At 40.7% G+C, this 10,741-nt stretch overlaps 1 protein-coding gene across 1 annotated transcript; it reads right to left on the bottom strand.

Annotated features, from left to right (window-relative positions):
* Positions 1-823: 823 nt before the first annotated feature.
* On the bottom strand, positions 824-9,736 carry LOC134399744 (stromelysin-1-like). The gene is made up of 10 exons (XM_063127835.1): positions 9,617-9,736; positions 8,886-9,121; positions 7,167-7,315; positions 6,957-7,076; positions 6,119-6,280; positions 4,997-5,147; positions 4,705-4,838; positions 2,884-3,043; positions 2,154-2,257; positions 824-1,046 (listed from the first exon to the last, which is right to left on the bottom strand). The coding sequence occupies exons 1-10, from the start codon at positions 9,722-9,724 to the stop codon at positions 943-945; spliced, it is 1,428 nt and encodes a 475-aa protein (XP_062983905.1). The 5' UTR covers positions 9,725-9,736; the 3' UTR covers positions 824-942.
* Between the last annotated feature and the right edge of the window lie 1,005 nt (positions 9,737-10,741).

Raw genomic sequence — 10,741 nt, 5'->3', positions numbered from 1 at the left:
ATATACAGGTTTCAAAACGTTTTCAAAGTGCTTTAAAGCACTTTAAAGCGCTTTAAAAGCAGTAGTGTAGATCCCCCCCAGGTCTAATTAGCCATAATAGCAAAATGGAACTTCCATAGACAGAGGTAGTTTACCACTGGAAACTTAGGCCTTAGCTAGACCTAAGATTTATCCCAGGATAGTCCCGGGGTCATCCCTCTTCATGTAAATGACACACAGGGGATCCCGGGAGCAGGCAGGGACGACCCCGGGATAAACCTTAGGTCTAGCTAAGGCCTTAGATTTGCACCCTCATTGCTTGCTTTTTGGTGGGCAGTGAGAACATATTTGTTTTGCTTACCATTTGATGGTTGTTAATGGGGAGGTAATTGTTGACCCTACTCTCCGGGTTGTTGTTGTTTTAAAAGAAGATTGACTTTAAAACTGTTTTTCCATTTTGTATTGCATACAACTTTGAGGGCCTGTTTGCTGAAAGCCAATATAAAATTATTTTAATAACTAACTGAAATAAAACAAAATGCTGGATTACAGAGCATTTGAAGAGCAAGTTCTCGTTAAGCACTGATTAAGAATTACTGGCTTAGGTTGACCAGCGCAGTGATGAGGGGAATGTGGCTTTTGGACAAGGCGTTGACTAGATATGTCTTTTTCTCCTTTCTTACATAGGATGCTTGCATACAAAGAAATCAATCAATACCACCTTATATAGAAAGATATATCACTTTATTGCTTAGCAAAATACATATTAACACATAGTTTAATGCAATAACTTATATTAAATATATATTCATATTTGAACTGTGACTCTTATAAAAAAGTGATCAAAAACGCAGGAGAGATCAAGTAATACTAATAATCAATACAAAAGAGGGTGCTTGATGCACGGTGAAGTAGGGATTCTCTTTGTTGTTCTTGGCTACTTTGGTCTTTCTTAGTTCCATATCACAGGCAGCCAAACCACCTGTTGCTCCTTTTCATGACCAGAAATTTTTTGGTTTTGCTGTCAAACTCATATTGATTTGAGCCGCTGAAGAGAGAGAAATGTCCTAAAAGAATAATGAAAAGGGTAAGGATTGTGAATCTGACAAATACAGGTAACTCTCAAACCTTGCAATTAAGTTTTCATCTTTCTCTCTCAACTTCTTTTCATTTTTAGTATAACCTTGCCTGCAACATGTGGGCACATCATATTTAAAGCAGGAAATGTACAAAACATAGTAACTGTGATGCACTGCTGCAAAACCAGTAAACTGAGTGGAACTGGTGCACTTTGGGTAAAATACATAAATAGATACAGTTCAATTAAAAGGAACAATTAAAATGCCAGAATGTTTCTTGGGGATTGTTTGTACATCTGGGAACTTGGAGTATGCACATTGCTGTGGATAGTTTTTTCAGAACAACTTTTCCCTTGATAATGAAGGACATTTAGGCCATGGCTAGACCAGGCCTATATCCCAGGATCGTCCCGGGATCATCCTTGTGCATCCAAATGACACACAAGGGATCCCGGGAGCAGGCAGGGACAACCCTCCATTTGCATGGGATAATCCTTAGGTCTAGCTAAGGCCTGAGACTAAACTTGCAGGAATCTCTTTTCCACACCTAACTTATCAGAGTAAGGGCAACTCACCAAGGGCTCATCTACACCAAGCAGGATATTCCGTTATGAAAGTGGTATAAAAGTGATATATAAAAGGCAGGAGCCACACTACTGCTTTATAGAGGTATTGAAGTGCACTGAAAACTGTTGGGGCCCATAGACACAGACCATATACCGTTATCATACCACTTTTATAGTGCAATATCCAGCTTGGTGTAGAGGTGTCATGGTCCCCAACAGTTGTCAGTGCACTACAGTATCACTATAAAGCAGTAGTGAAGATCCTGTAGTGCACGTTACTATCGCTATAAAGCAGTAGAGTGGTCCTGCCTTTTATATACCACTTTCATAGTGGAATATCCTGCTTGGTGTAGATGAGCCCCAAGTCTTCCAAATGATTACTACATATATTATCATTCTTGAACTTGTAACATCTTCCCCCATCTCACAGAGTGGATTCCATGAGTAAAATGTAATGCTTCCTAAATCCTGACATGGACATTAATGAGCTACATACTCTTTATGGGTGTTGTCAAATACTTTTGCTTACCATTATGTAGAATAGCAGCATCCACGTTGGAGCCAATTTGATGGAAGTCAGCTGTTATCTTCCTTGGGTAACCTTTCTCCATTGAATTCTTGGCTTCATCATATCTAAAGAAATTAATGGGTTGAAAAGTCAAGAAGCTGCAGGTCTGTATTGAATGGCATGGTAACCATTGCTGTTTTCACCGCAAGAAACAAGTGCACCTAACCACGTTAAATGCATAGTAGAGGGGGAGCGCTATGCATACAAAACCATGACATTTGATATGTACGGACAACTCCAAATCATACTGCTGTTGTGTAAAAGTGGTGGGATTTCTTTTTCATCCACAGCTTAATCTTAAACATGTTTGCTCTCAAGTAAGCCTTGTTTAGTGTTCAATGGGGCTTACTCCAAAGTCAGTCTGTACAGGACTGAAGCATGAGGCTCAGGGCAAAGTTGAAAGCTAAAAGAGTTACAGTAGGGTTTTGATTGGGCTGATTTTTCTCAGTAGCAATTATGAGCAGCACATTACTGGTGAATATAATCAGGCCTCTTCAAGGGGGAGAAGTACAGGTTTTTGGAGCCTGAGGACAATGAAATTTAGGCCTCATCAAGATAAAACCTGTAGTTGATTTGGCAGTGCCAGCAAGAAGAATCTGGTACATTCTTTATATTTCTCTTGCCAGGGATAAACAGAATTGTGCAATATGCATCAAGATGGTCCAGTGTGAGCTAGATCATTTCCCCTTACCTCCAGTACTTGTTGCCCGAAAAGAAGTATGTTTTCTTTGAGCTTTTGTCATAAGCAGCTGAATCGATTTTCTTAACTGTTCTGGGGAAGCCCAAGTGGTGGATATTTTTTGGGAAACCAGGCTGTATGATATTTCCCTTAGTAGCCCAATATTTATGTCCTGTTAAAACAAAGATAGAAAAGACTGAGTCTTGCATGAATATGAACCAAATTCAGAGTAGGTTCACTGTGTTTTCCATATACTACATTCCCTACAGAGAGCATTACGGAAATCATGGAAGAGTTTGTGCAAAAGGAGAATCCTGCTTCTGCTAAGGCAATGGGACTTGGAGGTGATATCTGGTTGCACATTGTATATAACAGTGTTTCACACTGAAAGCGTATAATACCACCGCTTTGGTGAGTCTCAGGCCACAGCTAGACCTAAGGTTTATCCTGGGATCATCCAGGGTTCGCCCCTGCCTGAGCACTGGATCCCCTGTGTGTCACCTAGATGAACAGGTTTGACCCCTGGACGATCCAGGGATAAACCTTAGGTCTAGCTATGGCCTAAGTAGGACAGAGTCTGATCATTGCCTGGATGGGAGGCTATCCAGGAACCCCATATCTGAAGTCTTAGATTCTATGATGTGATAAAGATGGAATGTGAATGCACTAAATAAAAGTTGATATTTCTGGTACCACACTGGTTTTAGCTGGAGCATATTTTGAGCTGAACAACCACTCATGAACAAGCTATAAAAACTGGAAATTTCTCCCAGCCCCTTAAAATACAGCAGTACCCAACAGAACATCTGTACCCAACCCAGTTGTTCTAAGCAACCACTGGTGGCCTAGCTAGTCACTTCTGCACAAGCCTTAGGTCCAGCAAAGGGCTCTTTAACTCTTTCCCTACCTTCTTACTTGCCAGTATGAATTTATGCATCTGAGCCGCTTCTTTGCACTTTGTGTATTTCTTGGCTGATGTAAGACATTGAAGTGTATAATGAGAGAGATCTGACTTCTGTTGCTGAACACTGGGCAGAAGGAGGTTAAACATGCCATTATTTCTCTTTTGGACTGAGAAGCAGAATTGCGCAATAACAGGGTAGCTTTTTGTGCAGTTGATGGCCACTGAAGTAAAAGATCTGTTTGTCGGTCAGTGTGTGCAGAAGGTTGCTGGTAATGCATGTATTAGATGGGGCTTTGGGATTGTGGCTATGATGGGGTCCAGAAGAGAAGCCCCACGGGTGATACTTATCAGATGGGGAAGAAATTAGTATGCATTTACTGCAAATGTACATAATTCGCACTTCCCAAACTGCTATGCAAATCAAAACAGTTCAATTTCAAAATTTTACTGCCCCCTCCCTGTGGATTGTATGATGCAGTTGTCCAATAAAAATGCACACTAAAATGTGGATGTATTTGCATATGGCTTTTAAAAAAAGACTAAGAGATGGAAAAATGGTTCAGAACAAATGTAAGGTCAGAAAAATGGGCAAAACCAAAAAAGAGAGATTTGTCTATTTGTAGCGATGTTGAGCCCCCATTTACTCAGTTTTATCCAAATTTTGCACAGTGCCACGATATTTCTTGTATCATTCTCATAATCCATTTGTGAAATTGATTTCCTAAGATGTGTTTAGGAGAGCCACAAGGTGCAACGAAGAAGAAATGTGCTCTTTTGTAATAGAGCAATGGACATATGTTGAACAGCTAGGCTTTGTGGAGTAATCTTTCAGAACCCCTGCCTATAGCACATTCTTTCCAGCCTCCTTAGATTCATAATTTCCAGCTCATTAACATTAAACAGGGACATATGAGACTCAGAATATTTACCTTTGAAAAGAAATACTGTGTCATCAGCTTCAGATTCATAGGCAGCATCTATGCCACTGCTCAACGCTGGCCAGAAAGCAGAAATAGGTGTCTTTTCAATATCACTTCTTGACGGATGCTTTCGCCAGAAGAAGCTGCAGGGAAGGAGAGGAACAACTTGAATATTTATTGAGAAAGGACCATTGAACAGTGATAAAGCTCATGTTTACATACAGAAGATCCCAGGTTCAATCACAGGTGGGGGGCGGGGGAGCCAGAAGTGAGCAGCTTCAAGGGTCTGGGTCTAATTTACCTGTCTTTAAAGAATACAGTTTCCCCTCGGAGAGTAGTGACAGCATCAAAAGCCAGATCAGAGTTGCATAAGTCTGTGGATGGTGCTTCTGTTGGAATTTTTGGTGGTGGTGCTGGGTTTCCTGATGAACCTTCATCATCTTCAGGGGGTCCTTGAAGAGAAAGAGAAGAGCCAAGGGACAATCAGCATTTGGAAAGACACAGGTCACAGGCACTGCAAGAGACTTCATTCTAACACACTGAAGTGAAATATGGCAATAAACACGATGAAGCTCTGCCTAACACAACATAATGTGACTGAAAGAACTGGGACTGAAAGAACTGGGCATGTTTAGCCTGGAGAAGAGACGATTGAGGGGAGACATGACAGCACTCTTCAAATACTTAAAAGGTTGTCACACAGAGGAGGGCCAGGATCTCTTCTCGATCCTCCCAGAGTGCAGGACACGGAATAACGGGCTCAAGTTACAGGAAGCCAGATTCCGGCTGGACATCAGAAAAAACTTCCTGACTGTTAGAGCAGTACGACAATGGAATCAGTTACCTAGGGAGGTTGTGGGCTCTCCCACACTAGAGGCCTTCAAGAGGCAGCTGGACAACCATCTGTCAGGGATGCTTTAGGGTGGATTCCTGCATTGAGCAGGGGGTTGGACTCGATGGCCTTTAGGCCCCTTCCAACTCTGCTATTCTATGATTCTATGATTCTATGTTTTTAAAATCTCATTCAGCTCATAAACACTTGGTCTGGTCTAGGACGACCCTGAGTCCATGTTAGGAATTGGCAGGAAACCCACAGCCCAAACACTAAATCACTTTATCTCTTAACATTAAATTAATACACAAATTCCTGGGGTTGGAAGGCTCTGTTCTCAAAATCTTTCTTGCTTAGGAATGTGTTCAGCCTGACTCCCCAAGGCTACACAGAAGATCTGGGTTCCCTGCTGAATGGAATAGGCTGCTGTGTGTGTGTGTGGGATCCCTGAAAATCATGCAGAGGCACGCTGGGGACAGAGGGTGGAGAAATTTGCTCCGGCGAGCTCAGTTGTATATGCCTAAATCTGGATCTAATCCAATGATTCGACATGGAATCAATCCATATATTCAGCTAGGATTCTGCACTTACCATAAAGGTACTGGATGCCTTCAATGTCATCTGTATGAAGCCTGAGGTTTTGGGGGTCCCAAGGTTGGTAGACTGGAAACATAAGAGACCCCCAAACATTGGAATGTCCAAGACCCAGAGAGTGGCCAAACTCATGGGCAGCAACAAGGAAAAGGTTAGTTCCTGAAAGGAAAGCGAGAGAATATGAGCACATATGAGATTACTTTTGCAGTAAGGTAGTGAGAAATTATGAATTGGTTCAGATGCTTGAGGAATTAAATCTTTACAAACTCTGATATGATCTGACCCATTCCATACCTCTTGAACTATATGCAGATCAAAACATTGCTATCCATCATACATTGTGCTTGTTTGACTATTATGGCACTTTAAAATTGAATATTTTGGCTTCTTAAAGATGTGGGTTAGTCTTTAAGGTGCCACAAGACCCTTGTTGTTTTTGCTGCCACAGAATAACACGGCTACCCTTTCGAAATTGTCCTACTTGTCTATATCAATGGACAATAAGACTGAGGCCTTAGCTAGACCTAAGGTTTATCCCGGGATCATCCCGGGGTTGTCCCTGCCTGCTCCCGGGATCCCCTGTGTGTCATTTACATGTAAAGGGATGACCCCGGGATGATCTCGGGATAAACCTTAGGTTTATCTAGCTAAGGCCTAAGAAATCAATTTCAGGGTTGTTTTTGTATGAGTAAAAACAAAAACAAAACCCATTTTATACCATGAGACTTGTGTGGTCCTTTTATCTTAATGTTTCACAGCAAATGTAGTTCAAAACTACTTAGCAGCCATAACAAATAGATGCATAGTTGAATGTATTAAAGGGGGTGGGGAATACCTTGCAAATCTCTTGTCCAACTTTCATCCTCATCAAAATGGGCATTTCCACCAAAGGCAGGGGAATAAGCATGAGCCAGCTGTCCGCCTTGTCCGTCAAAGGGCATATAGTCACCATGGGCTTAAAAAGTTAAAGAACACAGATGTAAATTTCCCAGCCAGGACCTTGGGTGTATCTACACAGGGTTAGGTTTTTTTGTGATTTACTTACATCTAGCAGCAAAAGAGATCTCTATATCTGCAGGGCGTCCATAAACCCTGGAGAAGGTCAAGGGAGTCACATCACTCCACACTTTCCAAGCTCTCTCGATTGCATCATCTACATCAGCCTGATGCATATCTGGTGTGTAGTTCTGAATACTGTGAAAAATACAGAGGAAAATGAAATGAATGTATGAAATGGAAGACATCCCACAGCTTGCTCCACATGTGGGAACATGTATCATTTTACATCTGTTCGATTGCAAAGGAAGCTCAGTACCAAATCCTAGTCCATTGTATTTATAGGAATGTCTTTAGACAGGACTACATAGGTTTGTTCTTATTGTTGTTTTTGCCTTCATTGTTCATGTTGCATGTAATTTAAAGCTTCCTATAATATTTCCTCTGCCACACTCATAAGAGAAAACTTTTTTAAAAAAAACACTGAATCAGTAAAATAAGTTAGTAGCAAATCTCCAATGCGCAATCTGAATAAACCAGTGGAAATTGGATTCTCTTATTTTGGTGGGGCTGTGAATCCATTCTGGGTTTCAGTTGGAACCAGCCACAATGCTAAAGGATCTATCCAAGGTGCTGAACCTGGGATAGGGAATAAACTCCACTTGAACAAACCGACTGGGATAATATTCTATCCTTGAAATGGGCATCTGGAGTGGAGATGCTTTGCCAACTGTAAACATCCCAGATTGTAAACATTATATTTCAAGTAAATCCTTGTTTATTGTCTCCCCACCCTACTCCACCCATATACTCATACATAGGCTTCTGGTATAATAACCAGGCTCAAAAGGCTTCATACAAACTCATTATTATTATTATTATTATTATTATTATTATTATTATTATTATTATTTATTACATTTCTATACCACCTCATAGCCGAAGCTCTCTGAGTAATTTACATAAGACTAAAACATTAAAAACAATATACAAGATTTAAAAGCATAAAAACATACCACAGGCAGTATACACAAGAACACACATCTAAAAACAACTATAAGCTGTCAACCAAACCTAAAAACAGATCTGGGATCAATTAAGCTCATCATATATTGCTAAATGCTTGGGGAAAGAGAAATGCCTTGACCTAGCACCAAAAATATAGCAATGTCTTGCAACCACCTGCTCAAGGACCTTGCCCAGGAATGGAACATTTGCCACAAGCCTATAGTCATTAAGATTTTCTGAATCCAGGGAAGGTTTCTTCAGGAGTGGTCTACTACTGTCTCTTTCGGATGGCCCAGGACCACTCCCTCTTGCAAAGAGGCATTAATCACTTCCCTGGCCCGGCTGGCTATGCCCTCCCTGGTAGTTTTTATTAGCCAAGAGGGGCAAGGATCTAATATGGAGGTGGTTGCACGAACCTATCCAATACACCCTAAAATGCAGACAATACACCCCAACTTTTCTGCATTACAGAGAAAGATCTGTTATGATGGACCAGCTAACTTTCAGGGGGGAAACTGATTCATCTTGTCAAGGAACCCCCTGGCTTACTATGAGCACAGCTTGAAAATCAATAGGATCTGGAACAAACCTGGAGTTCAGGGTACCAGTTAGCCAGCCATGCCCTTTTCCAAAATATTCCATTCCATTCCCCTCCCAATTATCCTTGCTTCACACTTTCTGCTATAGAATCCCATTTCTGCTAGGAGCCAGGGAGTGCTGCAATAATAACCACCTTCAAGAAAGTGCATTGAAGTCTTACCTATATGTCAGGTCTCTCTTCCCCCATTTTGGAGAGTTGGGAAAGGTGTTGTATTCCCCTAAATCAGGAACCCCACACCTGGGTTTCTTCATTGCATCCAAAGTGCTTGAATCTAGTTTTCCCGTCACTCTTAGACCAAAGAATTCCTGCATTCGTTGTATTTTGTCAGCAGCAATAATTCTGCTTCTTCTAACAGGAGTTGAGTCTGATTCAGGATAGTAGCTTTCCATGTATTTCTGATTAGAAGAGTAGACACATTAGATTGCTTATGGAATTTTAACATGCAGTTTTCACATTCAAAATGGGCCTTTGCATTGCCTGTCATTATTCCCAGTGAGGATGATCATTCATCTAATGCAGCCATTTTACAGACACAGGAACTGAAACCGACAGCCATCCACTTTCCCAAAGCCAACCAGCAGGCCTGCAGAAAAGGATCCAAATTTCCTCTGCCCGTAACTATACATGGGATTACACCAGCTGTCACATTATACAATGGGCTTAATGGTTGGCTATCTATTTCTAAACTATCTGTTAGCAGCAACTTGTTTCTTATCTGCTTCATCTATGTACTGTCTTCAATCATTGTGGGCTCTCCCACACTAGAGGCCTTCAAGAGGCAGCTGGACAGCCATCTGTCAGGGATGCTTTAAGGTGGTTCCCTGCAATGAGCAGGGGGTTGGACTCAATGGCCTTATAGGCCCCTTCCAACTCTACTATTCTATGATTACCTTGGCAAACTCCATGTCCTTTTCTGCAACTTTTTCAGTTTCTTGGACGACAGGCAGAGCACAAGTAAGCGCTCCACAGAGCGTGATCAACAGTAGGAAGCTCTTCATTTTGGCTTTTGCTTCTGTATCCGCCTCAGAGTCCCAAAAGCAAGCTGCACTCTCTGCCAATGGATCTGTCTCTTTGCTTCCAATGTCCCTCTATATATACTTCATGTTTGTTCTATAAAATCAACAGAATCATGACTCACTGCATTATAACATCCGCTGACTTGCCAAACATAGAATATGCTCCCTTTCAGCAGAGTGACACACAATCTAGGCTGCTAAGTGTAAAAGCCTTGATTTGGAAATTACTAATAAGGTAGCTGGGATTCGTCAAGTAGGACTTTTTCAATAAAGAATTTAAAAAGAAATATGGGAATAACCCTTTCTCCACCCTCATTTACCTTTTCATAGGGATTTGGCCATTGAATTGGCTCTTATTTGACTGGCTTATGTTAACCGATTGACATCCAGTGGAATTTTAGGGTGCTTTTAGGATATTTTAACAATGTATACTATATTTTTAATCAGTATTTTATGTATTTTATACTTAGTGTTGTTCCCCGCCTCAATCAAAATGGAGAGCAGGTAAATAATAATAATAATAATAATAATAATAATAATAATATAAAGATCTATATAAATTATAAAAACTGAACCAATGTCTGAATGAAACATTAACATGTAAACATGAACTAGTTTAAAATAAATACTACATTCTCTGTCAAAGCAGGGCTAGTTTTAAGTATATATGTATTACCGTATTTCTTCAATTCTGAGACGCACTTTTCCCCCCATATAAACATCTCTAAAAACAGGGTGCATCTTAGAATCGCAGGTGTGTTTATTATTTCTTAGAATCAAAGCTTTTTTTCTGTTGGTGGGTACTGAAATTAGAATGCGTCTTACAATTGATGGCGTCTTAGAATCGAAGAAATACAGTATATTAAAAGGTGGATAATTTGATGAGGCCAGCAGAAATTGTTATAATATCTTGACACTTCTCAATAAATCTCAGAGGCCAATCAAGTATTCTTCTTTACCAGTCCTGATGCACAATGACATCCCAGTTATAAATCCCTA

This window comes from Elgaria multicarinata, chromosome 5 (assembly GCF_023053635.1).
Source record: "Elgaria multicarinata webbii isolate HBS135686 ecotype San Diego chromosome 5, rElgMul1.1.pri, whole genome shotgun sequence".
Classification (NCBI taxonomy): domain Eukaryota; kingdom Metazoa; phylum Chordata; class Lepidosauria; order Squamata; family Anguidae; genus Elgaria; species Elgaria multicarinata.
The sequence above is the reverse complement of the archived record's forward strand: the minus strand, read 5'-3'. Positions and strand labels throughout refer to the sequence as shown.